The following is a 20409-nucleotide window of genomic DNA, read 5'->3' on the forward strand; positions in this document are numbered from 1 at the left end:
CTGTTTACAGCAGAATTTCCCAACTTTAGCACTGTGGGCTGGGCAAGTCTTCGCTGGAGGCTGTCTCACCCTGCAGGACATCCAGCAGCATCTCCAGCCTCTACCCAGTAGATGCCACTCACACTCGCCCTCGCCCCGACTCGTGACAACCGAAAATGTTTCCAGATATTGCCAAATGTCTCTGGTGGCAAGTGGGCAGGGGACAGGCAAAATTACTCCTAATTGTGAACCTCTTGTCTATGCAAAAGTGCAAATTCTTAGCACTGACATAGAAGATCCTTCATAATTTCATCTCAGTTTACTTCATTTTTTTCTATTCTAATCTACAGTTCCCTCATCCTAATGCTGAGCTTCAGCCAGACATCCACATTGGTGCCACTACAAAAAAATTGCCCCTACACCTGGAATATCATTTCTGCTCTCCTTTAGTTAAAAATATTTTGACCACCTTCACAGACATAATCAAGCCCACATCCTTCTGCACATCTTCTCTGATCAAGGTTAGTGTTAGCTCTGAGTTATTTTCCTTTCTTTTCAATCTTATACCTTTTCTTTTCAATCTTACACCTTTTCTTGTCTCCACATTTCCTTATTCTACAAAAGGATAAATATGCATATATCTTAGTCTGTTTAGGCTACAATAACAAAGTACCATAAACTGGATAGCTTATGAACAACAGAAATGTATTTCTTATAGTTCTAGAGGCTGGGAAGTCCAAGATCAAGTCACTGGCAGATCCTGTATCTGGTGAGGGCTTGCTCTCTGCTTCATGAATGGTGCCTTCTAGCTGTGCCCTCACCTGGCAGGTGAGAGCACCTCACTCAGGCCTTCTCTATAAGGACACTAATCCCATTTATGAGGGCTCTTCCCTCATGACCTGATCACCTCCTAAAAGATCCACATTTTAATACTATTGCATTGAGGATTAGGTTTCAATATATGAATTGGGGTGTGGGATGGAGGGACAAACATTCAGACCATAGCAGCACACACCTGTATTTATGGTGTGTCCAATAAATACACACACAAAATAGAAAAGATAGCATAAACTTTGTGTATCCTCCTCAATACATGGCCACCACAGAATAGCTCCATCACTAGCAATTTCCTAAAGCTCATAGATATTTTTAGACCAGTCTTCCTAAATGATGTGAATATTTTGTAACTATAAATTCAAACTGTGAGAGATGTAAAGAGGGAACAGCAGATTATGGCCTGTGGGCCAAATCCAGCCAGCAGCCTCTTTTTGTAAATAAAGTTTTATTGGTACAGAGCCATATCCATTTGTTTAGTTATGTTGATGACAAAGGTAGAGGTGAGCAGTTTTGATAGAGACCCTATAGCTTTCATGGCTTAAAACAGGGGTCCTCAAACTATGGCACGCAGGCCACATGCGGCAGTGTGATTGTATTTGTTCCCGCTTTGTTTTTTTACTTCAAAATAAGATATGTGCAGTGTGCATAGGAATTTGTTCATAGTTTTTTTTAACTATCGTCCGGCCCTCCAACAGTCTGAGGGACAGTGAACTGGCCCTCTGTTTAAAAAGTTTGAAGACCCCTGGCTTAAAGTATTTATTATTTGGCCCTTCACAGTAAGCAAACTAACCTCTGGCTTGTCTAAGAGGAAAACAGCACCGAGGCCTCTGTGCTAGCTAAAGATACAAAGGCAAATATCTTTGGACTTTATATTAGCTGATTTATTTTTATAAAAGGCACAGTATCATAGAAGTTAAAAGCACTTTTGAACACAGACTTCCTGGGCTCAAATCCAGTTCTACCACCCTCATCTATCTGTATGACTGTGAGGAAATTATTTGACCTCTCCAAATCCTTGTTTTGTTATTTTTGGAATGGAGATGAAGAAAGCCAACCTATCAAAAAGTTTTCAGGATTAAGCAATAAAATTCACAGAGTGCTCCACATAATGCCTGACAGTGAATCCTCAGCAAATGTGGATTTTCATAATTTTAAACTGGAAAAAATGTTTATATTTTAAAAAATATAATTTTGTGAGCTATCTGAATTATCTGTGAATTATCAGTATTAGCTAAAATAATGAACAAAATTATTCTCAAGTTCTCTGACTATATAGGAGGCATGCAAATAATACATTGGCGTTACTTAGTTCATGATTTTATCTGTTCTTTCCTAGTTTATACACTGGCTACTTAACTGGACCCTGCCACGCGTCTTTCCTGCTATCTGCCCTGCTCACTGTTGTGAGAGAGACCTTCCTCAAACACATCCCTCCACATGCTGCTCCTGAGAACTGAAATCAACATGCTGTCCCTCTCCTGTGCTAGACAATCCTAGGACCAGGCAAAAATCACCTTGCTACATGTTCCAGAAAATAGTTGCTTTCAGAAGATAAGGCTATACAGCACCTAAAATTGCTTACTTATCAAGACCAATAGTTTGTTCATAAATACTTGCTTCAAAGCCCTTATCCAGCAGTACCCACTAATCCAAAGCTATTATGTCAGACACTCTGCATGGTCCTCTCCAGTTCCTCACCTTCAAATCACTCAGACAAAGCCCTAAAACTCTCTCAATATTCTTGCCTTTGTCTTTCATCTAAGAAACCAGACTCTGTCTAGGAGATGTCCTTCCATAATGCAGTAAGTATAATCAACTTAACTTACAGTAAAGTCATTATATTTGTCTTCCTGGAGAGCTGATGATTATAATCCCAGTTCAAAAACATTCAGTGGCTCTTCACTGCCTAAAAACCAAAACCATATGACAAGTAGTATTGCATAATGGTCAAGAACATGCATTGGCATCAATTGTCCTGATTTCAGAATTGAGTACATTGGACTCTTGCTTCTCCATTCTTGCGATGCTTTACTAAGAAGAATGTGTTTCAACTGCATCCAAATTAATATAAAAGATGACAACTGATACAGTACATGGTAGAGGGAGAAGAAGGGGGGATTGGAGAGAGGGAGGGAGGAAGGAGGGTGTGGGGCCACAGTGTGTAACACACCTTTTGGGGACAGGACACTATTATTAGAGGGACTTTACCCAGCAAATGCACGCAGTGTAACCTGGCTCTCTATACCCTCAATGATTCTCCAACAATAAAAAAAAAATGGAAAAAAAAGGACATGCACTGGGGTGATTCATACCAGATCTACCACTTAGAGGCCATGTGACCTTAGGTCAGTGACTTTATGTTCCTGAGCCTCAAGTTGTTCTCCTGAAAACTGGGGACTCTGGGGACCCTAGCAGTACCTGTTCTGCAGCTAATGTGGTGTACAGCATAGTAGACATTCAGTAATTGTTTGCAATTATTATTTTTATTTATCATCTACAATGTATCAGTCACTGTGCTAGATTCTGCAAAAATAAATCTAATACCTAGCTCCTTCTCTGAAGGAAATCATAATCTGGTGAGCAAACCCTAGAGGTCAATTCAATAGAATCTTATAGGCCTAGAAAGATGCCTGGGTTTGCTCATAGTACATGTTCTAGAACCTGAAATCATATTTTTTTCTTAAGTGCTACTTTTTATATTATAGACAATTTAATAGGTAAAAAGGAATGTATACAGTAGAAGTAAAAATTAAATAAGGTACACACAGCTCAAGAAATAGCATGGCTGTCATCTTCCAACTTTGAGTTATAAGAAAAGGCAGTCCAGTATATGAAAAGTGTGTTGCACTAGGATTTGGATGATGTGCAATCTAGACTTAGTAGTGACACTAGTAAACATGGGACGTGTCGTTCAAGTCTCCACTACCTCTTCTGTCAAATGAAGGGACTGGACAAGATGACCAGGTCAATTCCTTCCTGCCAGGCTCAGTGAAGAGAAAGGCCTCCTCTCTTACATACAACACCAATCTGCTCACTCTCTAAAAGGCACCTTCCAATTTCTCAATCCAACTCTCTTTTTCCTTGGATGGCTTTCAAACATAAAGGTATCTCCTCTGATATAAACTTAAAACAAAGTCTTCATTTATCTAGCTGAGGACTCTCACTACTATACTGTTTCCTTCCTTCTTTGCAATGCCAACTTGTTAACATGTGGCTCACTTCAATTTTCTTTTCAGTCCTTAGCAATCCTTTTTCAGCTCCCAACCCCCCTGCTCTAATTGCTTCCTGGAAAGTCAGTGGGCCCTGCTAGATAAAACTCAACAAGTCTTCCAGTTCTCAGCTGCCAAGATGACCAGTAGCACCTTCTGACCTGCAACTTCTAAGTCCTTACTCCATCCTGACCTCTCCCCCACCCACCACTGTCCTCTTGCCCAGGCTGCTTCCTTTCAGCCCAGGTGAATGTAACTGCACAGTGGAAAGATCATTTTTGCTTCTTTCCTCAAAAGAAGAATGTATCAGTCAAGGATGAGGTCATCAAAAGAGTTGTACTGGAGGGAAACAGAATAGCAATTAAAATGGTGTTACAGGAATTCAGATCTGAGAGCCTAATTTGGATGCTTTTTAGGGAGAAAAGACAGATAATATCACCTTCCCTGTCATCAGTCACAGTATCTGCAATTCACCAGCAGATCAGTCTCATCTTCCGATCCAAACACCCACCTCTCCTCGGCTTTGGGAGTTTTATTGGGTGGGGCAGGCTGGAGTCTACACTACAGTGAATTCGAATCTGATAGGTGAGTGGAAAAGCAGCCAGCTACTGCTTCGGGAAGCTTTCTGTGCTGTGTTTGAAGAAGCAGCTGCATCAAATGGGGGTGGGGAGCAGGAATAAAAGGGAAATAGTGATAAATGACCTTACAGCACGAGCTCGGGCCGCTCGGGCCGCTCCGCCAGCTTCAGCGCCTCGTGCATGCCCGCGGCCGAGAGCTTGCGGTTGATGTTCCGGTACTGGCACTGCAGCAGGCTGCGGTAGGTGGTCCGCAGGTCCCGGTTGAAGAAGGCATATATAAAAGGGTTAATGAGCGAGTTCGCATAGCCCAGCCACAGAAATGTCCTCTCCACCCACAGCGGGATGCAGCTGCAGGCGGTGCCGCAGATGAAGGGCCTGGCCGTGGACAGGAGGAAGAAGGGCAGCCAGCACACAGTGAAGGCGCCCACGATGATGCCCAGCGTGGTGGCCGCCTTCTGCTCCCTCTTGAAGATGGAGATGTTTTTCCTCTCGTGCTTGAGCAGCCTGGCGAGGTTGGCGCACTCCTCCGCCTCCCTGTGCAGCTTGCCCACGCCGTTGAGCGCCACCACGCTGTCCGGCTGCACGCGCGGGAAGCCGGGGAACTTGTGCTTGGCGGCGCTCCTCCGGGCCGCCTGGTAGATCTGGTAGTACATGAACAGCATGACCGACATGGGGATGTAGAAGGCCACGGCCGTGGAGTAAATGGTGTAGCCGAAGTCCTGGCTGATCAGGCACACCTTGTCGTCGTTCACGTTCTGCGCCCAGCCGAAGAGCGGGGGCAGAGTGATGGAGGCGGAGAGCAGCCACACGGAGAGAATCATCTTGGCCATGCACTTGCCATTCTGCCGCACGGGGTACGTCAGGGGCCTGGTGATCCCGAGGTACCTAGGGGACAAGTGGACAGGCAACACGTGAACTCGGTGATCTAACTGCGCGACTGAGCAAGGGCTACCACCAGGCACCAGGGCCAATCCTCGCCACGGCCCTTGTAAGTAGGCATCATTGTCCCCATTTTCCAGAAAGGTAAACTAAGGCTCTGAGAGGCTATTTTATTAGTGATCACACAGTTAGCCAGAGGCACTGACAGGGGGCAGCCAGCCTGAGCATCCTCTGACTGTAAAGTTGGTCCATGCTTTTCTCATACTTTGTAGCTTCACACAATCCATACAGCCAAAGAACTGAAGTTTAAACACCTGCCCCTCCCCGCCCCCAGGCCCCTGAGCACAGCCACCAAAATCAGCCGGGAACCCGACATACAGCCTGATGTGAGACGTCCTGACACATCCTTAAAAATTAAGCAAAGTCTACCACGCTCTGATATTCTACACCCACTGATTTCAGCTGTCTTGATGTAAGCCAGCTTTTAATTCATTTTAACTTCCCCTTTGCACTCTTTTCCTTTAAGATCACAGAGATTTGTGCGCTAGTGTGGAAATTCTAGAGGTTTGAAATGAAAAGTGGAAAGTGATCATTTTTTCCCCATCCAGAAAATTCTCACACAACAGCAATGTCAGAGGAACAACCTATAAAATAAAAACAGCTTGCCTCTCCTGGTCTGAGGAGGATCACAAGGAAAGGCATAATTCTGAAAAATATCAGGCAAATCCACCATTTTCTCAGTGCTGAGTCCTATCTAGGAAATAAATATTTCTCCATCTCTGTTACCAGTTTTATAATATAAAAGAAACTCAACAAACAGAGAAAACATACACAGTAAGATGATTTGCCAAATGCTTAATATTTTTCAGCTTTTTAAATCTGTGGCTTCCTCTAGATTTAACATTGTTGGCTTCTATTTTGGGAAGGATGCAAAGATTGCTTGAGAAGCAAAGACAGGCAAAAGCTGGTTATTTTGTTGTTGTTTTACTTCCTTCACATATATTTTAAAAAATCCACAATCTTGAAGCATAGAAAGAAAAGACACAGAGAGTCCAATTTCTCAAAAGGTTATTTTCTGAAAGTCAGCCAGTTGGTAGGTCTGAACTAAAAAAAAAATAATAATTTCTGCTGGAAATACCCTGGATAACTAAATTATCCTACAGAAGTCCAAAGTCACATTTTCACAATGAAAATTAGCATCATTGCAATACTTACAACCAAACAAAATTGAAATATAGTAAAAAGAAATCAGCCGGATTTGCTCATTCATTTCAAATACCTGTTGGTTCCTTCAACATATCCTAATGGGACACCCTCTACATGACAAGTATTATTCCAAATGTTGGGGATAAGGCAATGAATAAAACAGACAAAAATCTTGAATGCAGGCACACAGAGAAATTACATGAGGTGAAGGGGAGGGACTGAGCCCATGGTGACTTCTGAACCCTTCCAAGAAAGGGTGTTCTCGGCACTGATTCTTTACTTCACAACCTCTGTCCTCCCTTCTTGTTGAAGCTGACCCTGAGCACCATCCTTAGGTTTACAGCTGTAGTTAGGACTATGATGTGGCTCACAAATAGAATGAAGGAAAAGAAAGAGTGAGGCTTTCCTGAGAAGGCAAGAATAAGCTGGGAAATAAAAAGGCAAAAGAGAAAAGGTACTAGGAAGAAGAGAAGCAGAGACAGAGTCAGAAAGAGGACAAGAGATAGGGAGAGAGAGAGAAGTCAAAAATAAAATAGGGCTTGCCTTATGTGGAATTCTCTGAGTTTCGAACTATAAAAATATCTGAGAAAAAATATTTCTTAAAACAAAAAAAAAAAAGGAAAATAAGAAAAGTGTCAGCAAAGTGTAGAAAGGTGTCAGAACCGCCTGGATACCCAAAATTAAGCTGCTCCTTGCCAGAGGCTGAATGCAGACATTTCATTAAAAAAAAAAAAAGTCTCTCTTCTTTGCCTGCTTCAGGGGCTCTCTCAAAGTATTTACTGATGGAAGTCATTTGCAGATCTCTTTATGGATCTAGTCTTTGCTCTCTACTCATTCCTATGAATGTGGCTTTTTGGGTCCTTCATTGTTTCCCAACTCTCCCCAGGACCCTTGCCTAGGACTTGATTTCCTTTCCTCCTTTCTATAACCCTATCATAAACTCTGTCTGCTCCCCAAACCTGGTTCCAAGACACCAACCCAGGACGGAGCCTCAGGTTCACCAAGGAGTGGAATCCAACAGGTAGAGGTTAATTCACACAGTTCCTCAGGTGGCCACCAGATGGCATTGTCAGACCATCTTACCCGTCATTGGGGGGTTATAAGGCAGATAGTTGGGACAACTGTGTGTTGAAAGGTACATTACTCACAAGAAAAAAAGTTATGCTTTATTTGTGCACTATTAAAAAAATTAGAAAACCTTGAATTCACAATGCAGTAGACTATTTTGATGAAATTAGTTCAGTATTCCCTTCAATTCCCTTACATTTTCCTTACCGGAACAAGGTACTATAACTTCAATCTGATGTAAAAATCCTGCCTACATCAATAATACAGAATTCATAAAGATTAATCCTGAGATATTAATTGAGTACCAAAGGACTCTAATATTATTAGAATATTAGATAATCTCATTCTAGTATACTTATCCTGACATGTTTCAATGATAAGAACTGGCCCATATTCCATCTGTTCTGGATGTATAAATTATAGTCTATAAACTCTGTCCTATTTCAGGCTCTATTCTCTCGTAGTTTCAAGTCAAATCCTGTAACAAGTTAGCTATATTTATTTTTTTAGTCTCTTGAGTCCTACTTGATGAGACTTCAGAAGGCAAAAAATCCACTAGAAAAAAACAAAAATGTTCACTAAGTGTCTGGATAGAAAATAAATAAACAAAAGCCAATAGCTTATATTTTAATCATTAACAATTAGAAAATATTATGGGGGCTCAGAGACTGTAGCTCAAGCGGCTCAGGCTCCAGCCACATATACCAGAGCTGGGTTCGAATCCAGCCCAGGCCTGCCAAACAACAGTGTCAACTACAACTAAAAAATAGCCGGGCATTGTGGCAGGTGCCTGTAGTCCCACCTACTTGAGAGGCTGAGGCAAGAGAATCACCTGAGCCCAAGAGTTTCAGGTTGCTGTGAGCTGTGACACCACAGCACTCTACCAAGGGTGACATAGTGAGACTCTGTCTCAAAAAAAAGAAAGAAAAGAAAACATTACGGGGTAAATTATTCCATTAACAACAACAAAAAACTGAAAATATCTAGTAAAAATCTTTTAAAATAGCTAAGGCCCATATAAAGAAGATTATAAATGCTACTTAGATACATAAAGAATATACTTAAATCTATAAAGGAAATAATACCTTTTTTCTTCAATAATAAAATCCAGTACTATAAAAGCACTAATTATCCCTCAATTAATCTATAAATATTATTCACTTCAATTGAATAGCCTGGTAGAACTTTTTTGTTAATTTGTTCAAATGATTTTAAACTTCATTAAATCAATATGCAAAATGAACAGATAATATGGAAAATAATGAAAGGATATTTATCCTATTTAAAAAGTAATATAAAGCTACAGAAATTGGCACAAAAACAGAGACACAGACATATGGAACAGAATAGAAAACCAAGAGATCAAACCAGTCTCTAGTTGCCATCTGATCTTTAAACCAAACAGAAGCAGACAGTGGGGACAAGAACCCCTATTCAATAATTGGTGCTGGGAGAGCCATATAACCACATGTAAAAGACTTAAACTGGACCCACCCCTTTCACCACTTACAAAAACTGACTTAAGATGGATAAAAGATTTAAATCTAAAATATGAAACAATAAAAATATTAGAAGAAAGTGTGAGAAAAACTCTTGATGTTGGACTGGGAGAAGATTTTATGACAAAGTCGTAAACAGCAATTGCAACAACAAAAATAAACAAATAGGGCTTAATTAAGCTAAAAAACTTATGCAAAGCCAAGGACACAACAATTAAAGCAAAAAAAAAAAAAAATCTTCAGAATGGGAAATGGTATTTGCAGGGTATGAATCTGACAAAAAGGTTGATAACTAGAATCTACAGAGAACTCAAACTAAAAAGTTCAACGAAAAAAAGAATAAATAATCCCATCTACCACTGGGCAAGAGATATGAACAGAACCTTCTCTGAGAAAGACAGGTGAATGGCTAACAAACATTTGAAAAAATACTCATTGCCCCTGATCATCAGAGAAATGCAAATCAAAACCACACAGAGATATCACCCAACCCCAGTGAGGATGGCCCACATCACAAAGTCTCAAAGCTGCAGATGCTGGCATGGATGTGGAGAGAAGGGAACATTTTGATATTGTTTGTGGGACTGTAAACTAATACAACGTTTTCAGAAGGAAGTATGCAGTATCCTCAAATTAGACCTCTCGTTTGATGCTGCAATCCCATTACTTGGCATCTACCCAGAAGAAAAAAAAAATCCTTTTATCATAAGGACATTTGCACTAGACTGTTTATTACAGCTCAATTTAGAATGGCCAAAATGTGGAAACAACCTAAATGCCCACCAACCCAGGAATGGATTAACAAACTGTGGTATATGTATACCATGGAATACTCTTCAGCCATTAGAAAGATGGAGAATTTACACCTTTTGTATTAACCTGGATAGACCTGGAACACATTCTTTTCAGTAAAGTATCACAAGAATGGAGAAGCAAGAATCCAATGTACTCAATTCTACTACGAAGCCAGTAGACAATCTAATACATACCCACATAAGAGAAAAACTCAAATCAAATCAAGGTGGGAGGCAGGGAACCAGGGAGAGGGGAGGAGGGCGGAAGATTGAGGGTGCTCCCACTTAATGGGCACAATGTTAGGGTGCATGGCACATCTCTTGCCGGCAGGACACAATTATAAGAGGGACTTTACCTAACAAGTGCAAACATTGTAACCTAATTCTTTGTACCATCAATTAATCTGAAACAATAAAAAAAACTGCAGAAATAAAAGTACAATTATTTAAAAATAGATCAATAGAATGGAATGAGCCTCAAATATATAGAAGAATTTAATATAAGTGGAGTCATTTCAAATCAGTAGTAAAATATTGGACATTCATGAAGTCTAACAACTGGCTAGCAATTAGGGCAAAAATAATATTGGCTTCTCATCTTTCATCTTATTAAACATAAATCCCAAATGAATCAGAGATTATCATGTAAAAAATTAAACCCTAAGGCTACTATGAGAAAATATAGGTATTTCTGCAATCCTGAGATTACAAAGGCCATTCTTAACTATAACAGAAAAGCTTGAAAGTATAAAATAAAATATCAATAAATTTTTGTGACAAAAATTTTATGAACAAAATTAAATATATAAATGACATTTACTTTAATTTAAAAATCACTATGTGGAGAGTTAAAGGTCAAATAACAAACCTGGAATCCAAATGACAATATCCCAATATTTGCAGCTCTCTTACAGGTCAATAAAAAAAGACAACCATTCCAATAAAAATACTGAAGCAATTGACCAAAGTAGATACACTAATGGCTAAAAAGCACTTGAAAGTATATAGAACTTAATTAATAAACAAAGAGACGCAAACTTTAATGACAACTATTTTGATCATTTTGTCTTCCGAGCCTGGAAAATTGAGAAAAACCAGACATTCTATTACTTCACTAATGCGAGATGGCAATTCTGGAAGACAGTGTGGCAATCAATGTACATCAACATTTACCCTTTGGTTCAGCAGACTTCTAGGAATTTGTCTTAAGATAATTGTGTACATGAAAAATGACCAGTGTGCAAAGATGTTAACTAAACACAAAAATGATGCAATCCAAGAATCAATAGACTAAACTATGACGTGTGCATCTATCATACATGACATGTATAAGGCAAGCTTTACAAATGATGATGTACAGCTGCATTTACTGACATGGAAACAACAAGAAGAGTGGGTAAAAAACATCCAGCCCCCAAAGATAAACGACGGAATATCATATAATGTGCAGTGTTAACCTTTATATGTAAAACTGGACGCATATTTGTGAGGAGGTATATGTGTGTGTGTATACTGAGACAGCCATAAGAACATCTACTAAATTATCACTCTGAGTTTTATGTGAGTTATAGAGATTTTAATGGTTTTAAATTTTCTTTAAACTTTTCTATGCTTCATTTTTTTATAGTAACCATGTAAAATAAAAACACACCATTTTAAGAACAAAAGATTTGACAGAATTCTGTAATTCCTAAATTACCTAAGTGATTCTGGCAATAGAAAGAATCTGGTTCATAAAATCTTTAAAAAGACGATAATTAAGTCTTACATTGTTTTACTTGATTAGCTTGTCAAAGATGTTTTATTATTTTCATAAATTCACACAAAAGAAACAGAACTCATCAGCATTTAAAATCCTATAATTACTATATAAAGTAATATTGGTATTCAGGGAAGTGTTTGTTCAAATTATACATTCGGTCTTCCAAACCTTGTATAGTATAAATCTTACCTTCAAGGGAGAAAAAGAAAGAAATAGAAAAACTAGATCAATTCTGAATATTCCTTAATATGCATGTTTAATATTTATCACAGTAATAGTTTATGCTTGCTATTAATTAGCAGGGTCGTTATAAAAATTTAATTTTAAATGCATACAAATGTTAAAATACAGTAAATCTCAGAAACAAAGACACCAAAGTATGACATAATTGAGAAATGTATGCAACTCTCATTAGGGGTTCCATTGAAGTATAGATTCAGACAAAAAGAGGATTAGGGAGTTAAAATCTGCATAGACAAGAGTTTGGAAGCAAATTAACTATTCTGTCTCCTATTCTAACTGTATAGAAATGGTAGATACTGGTTCTTTAATTAAATTTCTTCTAAGTTTCACTGTTACAGAATAACTTCAGGAGTAAAAGAAACTGGGTAAAATTATTCTGAAATACAGTGGTTTTAAAGTGTTTGGCTTTAAAAGGTTCTCACACTTACAACACCTCTTCTAGGAGACTTCCTCCCTTAGAGCAGGCAAATTCCACTGGACTCTTCAGCCCAATATTAGCAGTTCCCCAAACGGGAACTGCCTCAGCCTCCCAACTAGCTGGGACTACAGGCGCCCACACACCAAGGAGCTTTTGAAACATACAGATTCCCAAGATGCCCTTCTCTGTCAAGGAGATTTGGCAATCCGAGGCTTTGTGTAAAGTATTTAGGATTGATTGCTCTGGGTTTTACTATACATACCACTGTCAAAGCAGCCTTCCCCTGTTCAATTACAAAGACTTTTACACTTACCGTATGGAAAACTTTACTGTTATTTTATATATTTCATTGTAATGGTTTGCTTCTAGTTCGGCCCTAACAAAATCATTATGAACCATGTTTCCATTATTTCAGCTATTCTCTTTCCTGGTACTGTGCTAAATGGGAGGGTGTGGGTTTTGTAGATTTTTTTAATGAATAATATACAACAGGGTTTTGTAACTTTTTGATCACACTTTACAATAAGAAATATATTTATGTATAGAATAAACTGATATGTGTATAAATATAGGTATTTATATTTATGAAACTAAAACAAAAGTTTCACAAACTATACTTACCATTACACCCATTCTTCACTCTTTGTTATTCTATACTATTCCATTTCTGACTTTTAAAATACTGGTCTTAGGCTCGGCGCCCGTAGCACAGTGGTTATAGTGCCAGCCACATACACCGAGGGTAGTGGGTTTGAACCCAACCTGAGCCAGCAAAACAACAATGACAAGTGCAACAAAAAATAGCCAGGCATTGTGGCAGTTGCCTGTAGTCTCAGCTATTGGGGGGCTGAGGCAAGAGAATCGCTTAAGCCCAAGAGTTTGGGTTGCTGTGAGCTGTGACGCCACTGCACTCTATTGAGGGCGACATAGTGAGAATCTGTCTCAAAAAAAAACAAAAAACTGGTCTTAATGCACTAAATTGATTTCATAACCCAATAATGGATCATGGCTCAAAGTTTGAAAATTACTGGCCTTTAATACACATATGAAAAGGTGCTCAACATCATAAATCATGAGGGAGATGCAAATTAAAAGCACAAGGAGAAACCACTAACAGCCATCAGAATGGTTAAATTTAAAACAATGAAAGAATATGATGACAATAAAAACTATAATGCCAAGTGTTCTATGAAGATATGGAGCAAATGGAATTCTCCTAAGATATGGCTAAATGGGAATATAAACTGATACAGTAACTTCGGAAAACTATTTTTAATGTGTACTAAAACTGAATAATATATATTCTATGACCTAACAATTTTTTAAGTATATAATGAATATTAACCAAGAATGTTCATAGCAGCACTATGTAGTAGGAGCCCCAAGTGAAACCCAGCCCATTCTGCAAGAGTAAAATGAATACAATTCTATAATAATAGAAGGGGTACGTAAATTGTGGTCTATTTATACAGTGCAATCCCATAAAACAAGCATTAACCAACTGCTTCATCATCATCATGGATGATTCTCAGAGCAGGATGTTGAGTTAAAGCGGCTGAATACAAGAGAACATACTATCAGAACCAGGAAAAACTTACAGTTGACAGAGTGGTGCTTACCTTGGGGGTGGGGGGTTCTTAATCAGTATGAACAGATGAGGAAAATTTGGAGTTCTGGAAATATTCTATTTCTTTAAATAGGTACGTTCCCTTTGTAGAAATTAAGTAAACCGGTCAGTTACGATTTGTGCAGTGTTCTAGATGTATGTGAAGAAGTTTATTTTTATAATATTAAAAGTGAATTTTTAAGAACACATTGGTCTTTATAATTTGCCATTAGCCTATATGTTGACCTATTCTCTGAAATCATTGTTACAATGGGGTTCCACTTTCATCAGTGTTCCCATTTTCATCAGTATTTCCAGCTACAATTATGGTCAGGACCAGTAAACAATCTAAATTCCTCGTTCTGACCTCAGTATTGAGAAAAAGAAGTAGACAAAAGAGAGAAAAGAACCAAACAGCAACAAAATTGGACGAAGTTTAGAAACAATGACAAAGGCCTCCTCTTTGAGAAAGTATATAATTATAAAACCAAAAATGAAAGTTTCCGGGCGGCACGTGTGACTCAAAGGAGTAGGGCACCAGCCCCATATGCCAGAGGTGGCAGGTTCAAACCCAGCCCCGGCCAAAAACTGCAAAAAAAAAAAAAGAAAAGAAAAAGAAAGTTTCCCCTTAAAGAAAGAATCAGAATTAAAAGAAAATCACATGAATCTAAAAGTGCTTTTAAAAATTCATATACTCTTTTAATTTACTGTTGCTGCATAAATACCACAATAGTGACTTAAAACAACGCTTAACTGTTAGGTTAAGTCAAAAGTCTTGGCACACTTCAACTGAGTTTAGGGTCTCACCAGGCTAAAATTAAGATGTTGGCTGGGGCAAAGGTATTATGAGGTTCACAGTCCTCTTCCAAGTGCACATGGTTTTTGGCCAAATTCATGCCCTGGTAGCTGCAGGACTTGTGAAGAGCGCATCTTCAAGGCCAGCAGGAGAGCAACTACTACAGCTGATTAAATCAGGGCCACCAACATTTTTCCAGGGAAAGGAATTACGTGAAGCATGCATACCAGGAAAGGAGAATGTTGCAAGGGACCATGTTAGAATGCTGCTACCACAGGTCCTATTTGATAACAGAAGCTCAGGATACAATAATCCAACAACGAAGCTAAAAAAAAAAAACGCCTATTTACCACCTATTCAAGTTGAGACAAGGCCTCCAATAAGACTAATCTTGTCTGTACTCTATCATAAGGCAATTATTTTCTGCTGTACTTTTTTGCCATTCAATGTTCCTCTTATTATCACCTCAGTTTTTTGGCTACCTAATATGTGTATGTAAAACTCTATACATATACCTATGAAAAACTAAAAAGAAATTTCTAGATAATTACAGTCATCAAAATGAATAGTTAGATTAACAGTGACCCATGAATTATACTTAATGTTAATTACTTCAGTTGTGTCCATACTTAAAATAAACTCTGAATTCTCCCAAAGAATTTGACTTTTTATTCCTCAGAGAAAAAAATAATGAAATGGAAAGGCAAAGAAAGAGCCAAAAATTTACCAGCAATAATAAAACAAAAAAGGCATAAAACCTTAACTAAAAATTTTAAAAGATTAGAGGCAAGAATAAAAATATATATGGTACTAAGTGACTTCTAAACCCATCCCACCCTATAGAAGTAGTACTGAAGGCAGGGGGTGAGTAAAATCCTTAAAATTCAGATTAAGACCCTAATCTGGGGTCTTAATTTGGGGAGAGGCCAGCCTAAGGAAGAGTAGTGAGAAGCCATCCCTAGTAAAAGACTCATCACGCCATTTGATCAGATTTAAGAAGGGTCACCAGAATTTGTTATCTTCAGGGACATTAAGGTGAACTTGGGGGTAAGCCAAGTCCCAGATGTGTAAATTCTTAGTTTAGAGGCATGTTCTTTGATCCAGGACATTTCATGAGAATTCAGAGAAAAGAACAGTCCTCCTTGATAAACTTCACTCAGCTGCAATGGGGTCTACTCCCCTCCCTTACTCCAATCCTGCACCTGCAGGTAGATAGTATTAATGCCAACCGAAAGGGAAAGAAATAGCTGTCATCAGTTATGGGGAAATATCAAGGAGAATTCAACCACACTATTTGAGAACATTAAGATTTGAATACAGCTAGGCACGGTGGTTCATGCCTATAACCCTAGCACTCTGGGAGGCCAAGGTGGGTGGATTGCTTGAGCTCAGGATCTCGAGACTGGCCTGAGCAAGAGCAAGGCCTATCTCTAAAATACAGCCAGGCATTGTGGCAGGTTCCTACAGTCCTAGCTACTGGGGAGGCTGAGGCAAGAGGATCACTTGAGCCCAAGAGTTTGAGGTTGCTGTGAGCTATGAGGCCACAACATTCTACCCAGGGCAACAAGAGTGAGACTCTGTATGGAAAAAAAAAAAAAAAAAGGAAAAAAAGAAGATTTAAATAAATAACGGTGTTAAGAATGAGCAAGATTAAAAAAAAAATAACTATTACAACTACTACTATACAAACATGCTCCGATAACAACAATTAAAGGGGAAAAAAAGAGCACAGAACATTCCTACAACTGGTGAAGAACCAAGTCCAGGAAAAAATACAACTTTCTGAACAGAAGTCACTTTCTTATAAATACTTGTAAGAGATCTTAACAAATATATGTAATCACTAAAGCAGAGGCTTGAAGATGTTAAAATGGCAGAAATGTGATAGAAAAAAAAGACTCAGGAAGTAAAGTGAGTCCAAAACACCACCAGTGTAGATCTAATGGATGAATTAGAAGCAGATAGGAATAGAAACAGACACGCCTGAAAAGCAACCAATAGCGTGGAGTGAAGGCTTGAGGCAAAATTTTATTCAAGCAATTAGTAGACTTCCAGTACTATGTGAATAGAACTTGCGAGACTGGGCAACTTTTTCTTATTCTCAACCTTGGAGAAAAAAAGGTTTTCAGCTCCACACCATATTATGATTCTAGCTATGGGCTTGTCATATATGGCTGTTATTCTGTTGAGATACATTTCTTCCATACACAATTTGTTGAGAGTTTTTGTCAGGAAAGGATGTTGGACTTTGTCAAATGCTTTTTCTACATCTATTGATATAATCATATTATTTTTATCCTTCACTCTGTTAAATTGGTGTATCACATTTATTAATTTGTATATGTTGAACTATCATTTACCAATGTTTTGTTGAGGATTTTTGCATCCATATTCATCAGGGATACTGGCCTATCATTTTCTTTTCTTATACTACATACATATTCCTTTCCGCACTATGGTATCAAGGTAATGGCTGGCTTTGTAAAATGAGTTGGGAAGTATTTCCTTCCCGTTCAGTTCAGTTTTTCAGAAGAGTTATGGAAGAATTGACATTAATTCTTCCTTAAATGTTTGGTAGCTTCACCAGTGAAGCCATGTGCCTCTAGAGTTTTGTTTGTCGGGAGGTTTTTGACTATTGATTCAATCTACTTACTAGTTATTGGTCTGTTCGTATTTTCTATTTCTTCTTGATTCAGTCTTATATTACCAAAAGCTCCACACTTGCTCCCAAGGCCACATCAGAACAACAAGGTCCTTGTAGTCCCAGCTACTCAGCAAGAGGATTGCTTAAGCCCAAGAGATTGAGATTGCTGTGAGCTGTGATGGTGATGCTAACACAGCACTCGACCCAGGTGAGAGAGTGAGACTGCTGGGAAGGCAGGGGAGGAGGAGAAAGAGGAGGGGAAGAGAAGAAGAACAAGGTCAAGAGGCTTGAAAAGGAAAGAGAAGGGTTTTTTTGTTTTTTGTTTGTTTGTTTTTTGAAATAGGGTCTCATTATGTTGCCCTTGGCGTGGCATCTCAGCTCACAACAACCTAAAACTCTAGGGTTTAAGCAATTCTCTTGCCTCACCCTCCCAAGTAGCTGGGACTACAGGTATTTGCCACAACAGCCTGGCTATTTTTGTTGTTGTTTTATTCTTGCAGTTGTCGTTGTTGTTTAGCAGTCCCAGCCAGCCTTGAACCCACCAGCCTCAGTGTATGTGCCGGCACCCTAACCACTGAGTTATGGGCACCAAGCCAGGAAAGAGTTTATTAATTTGCTAACAAATACACAGGTTGACAGACTCTAGTCTCCAAGTCCCTGCTTCTAACTAGAAGTGTAGAGCTTTTAAAGATGATGGTTTTGATTAATCCCCACTTTTGGCAAAGAAAATCTCTTATTATTTGGCACAAAGAACAAAGAGCACTTCCTTGTCCATTCCAAACACTGGCCAGAGGCAGAGATATAAGTTTTAGTTCCCAAAGAGGGCAAGGGAGTTTTGAAGAGACAGAAAACATTTTTCTGTCTTTGTTTTTCGGGCCATGTTCTCTGTTACAGCCATGGTAGGTTATACGTTTTTAGTAGTTCACCCATTTCTTCTAGCTTATCCCATTATTTGGTGTATAATTATTCAGAGCAGTCTCTTACAGATCCTCTGTATCAGTTGTAATGTCTCCTCTTTTATTTCTGATTGTTATTCATCTCAGTCATCTCTCATTTTATAGTTTATAGCTAATGGTTTGTTGATAAAAAATTTTTTAAAAGCCTTTGTTCTATTGAACTTTACCACTGTTTGTCTAGTTTCTATTTCACTTATTTCTCTTCTGATCTTTATTATTTCTTTCCTACTGCTAACTCTGAGATTAGTCTGTTCTTCTACTTCTAGTTCCTTGAGGCATAAACTTAGGTTGTTTACGGGAGCTCTTTTTTTAATGTAGAAGTTTATTGCTATAAATTTTCCTTTTACAGTGCTTTCACTATATCCTGTTCACTTTTGGCATATTGTCTTTGCATTTTCATTTGTCTCAGGATATTTTTTATTTTTTCATTTCTTCTTGGACCCATTGGTTGTTCAGGAGCATGGTGTTTAATTACTACATATTTGTGGATTTTTCCAATTTTCTCCTGTGATTGATTTATAGTTTCATATCAGTGTGGTCAGAAAAGTTACTTGCTATTATATCAATCTTCTTAAGCTTGTTAAGACATGTTTTATGGCCTAATAGATGATCTATTCTAGAAAATGTTCTGTGTGTACATGAGCAGAATGTGCATTTTGGGTGGAATGTTCCATACACATATGTCTGTTAGGTCCATTTGGTTTACAGTCCGTTCAAATCCTCTGTTTCCTTACTGATATTCTATATAGATGATCTATCCATTTGTGAGAATATGGCATTGATGTCCCCTACTATTATACTCTTCCATTAGTATTTGCTTTATAAATTTAGGTGCTCCAAAGTTGGGTGAATATTTATAATATCTTCCTGATTATATTGACCCCTTTATGATTACATATGATCTTCTTTGACTTTTTTATTTATTATTAAATCATAGCTGTGTACATTAATGCAATCATGGTGCACCATACACTGGTTTCATAGACCATTTTCACATATTTTCATCGCACTGGTTAAAATAGCCTTCCTGGCATTTTCTTAGTTAATGTGTTAAGACATTTATATTCTACATTTACTAAGTTTCACATGTACCTTTGTAAGATGCACCGTAGGTGTGATCCCACCCATCACCCTCCCTCCGCCCATCCTCCACCCTCCATCCCCTCCCTCTCCCCCTTCCCCATATTCTTAAGTTATAACTGGGTTATAGCTTTCATATGAAAGCCCTAAATTAGTTTCATAGTAGGGTTGAGTACATTGGATACTTTTCCTTCCATTCTTGAGATACTTTACTAAGAAGAATATGTTCCAGCTCCATCCATGTAAACATGAAAGAGGTAAAGTCTCCATCTTTCTTTAAGGCTGCATAATATTCCATGGTGTACATATACCACAATTGATTAATCCATTCGTGGATGGATGGGCAATTGGGTTTTTTCCATGACTTAGCAATTATGAATTGGGCTGCAATAAACATTCTGGTGCAAATATCTTTGTTATAATGTGGTTTTTGGTCTTCTGGGTATATACCTAGTAGAAGAATTGTAGGATCGAATGGCAGGTCTATTTTTAGATCTCTAAGTGTTCTCCAAACATCTTTCCAAAAGGAATGTATTAATTTGCATTCTCACCAGCAGTGCAAAAGTGTTCCCTTTTCTCCACATCTACATCAACAACTCTGGTCTTGGGATTTTGTGATATGGGCTAATCTTACTGGAGTTAGATGATATTTCAAAGTAGTTTTGATCTGCACTTCTCTGATGATTAAGGATGATGAGCATTTTTTCATGTCTGTAGGCTGTGCACCTGTCTTCTTCAGAAAAGTTTCTCTTCAAGTCCTTTGCCCAGCCTGCGATGGGATCACTTGTTCTTTTCTTGCTTATACGTTTGAGTTCTCTGTGGATTCTGGTTATTAAACCTTTGTCGGAGACATAA

At 38.5% G+C, this 20409-nt stretch overlaps 1 protein-coding gene across 6 annotated transcripts in view; it reads right to left on the minus strand.

Annotated features, from left to right (window-relative positions):
* HTR7 (5-hydroxytryptamine receptor 7) overlaps nucleotides 1-20409 on the minus strand; it is a 330604-nt gene that overhangs the window by 245286 nt on the left and 64909 nt on the right. For 4 of the 6 annotated variants that reach the window (XR_008378789.1, XR_008378790.1, XM_053583891.1 and 1 more), the window contains exon 2: nucleotides 4733-5488. Coding sequence is in view for 4 of the 6 variants with exons in the window: in XM_053583891.1 (XP_053439866.1) it covers nucleotides 4733-5488 (756 nt within the window). In the remaining 2 variants the exon portion in view is untranslated. Of the gene's footprint in view, nucleotides 1-4727; nucleotides 5489-20409 lie in introns of all 6 variants that reach the window. The other 2 variants (XM_053583896.1, XM_053583893.1) reach the window with 1 other exon arrangement.

Source organism: Nycticebus coucang, chromosome 3 (genome assembly GCF_027406575.1).
Source record: "Nycticebus coucang isolate mNycCou1 chromosome 3, mNycCou1.pri, whole genome shotgun sequence".
Lineage (NCBI taxonomy): Eukaryota > Metazoa > Chordata > Mammalia > Primates > Lorisidae > Nycticebus > Nycticebus coucang.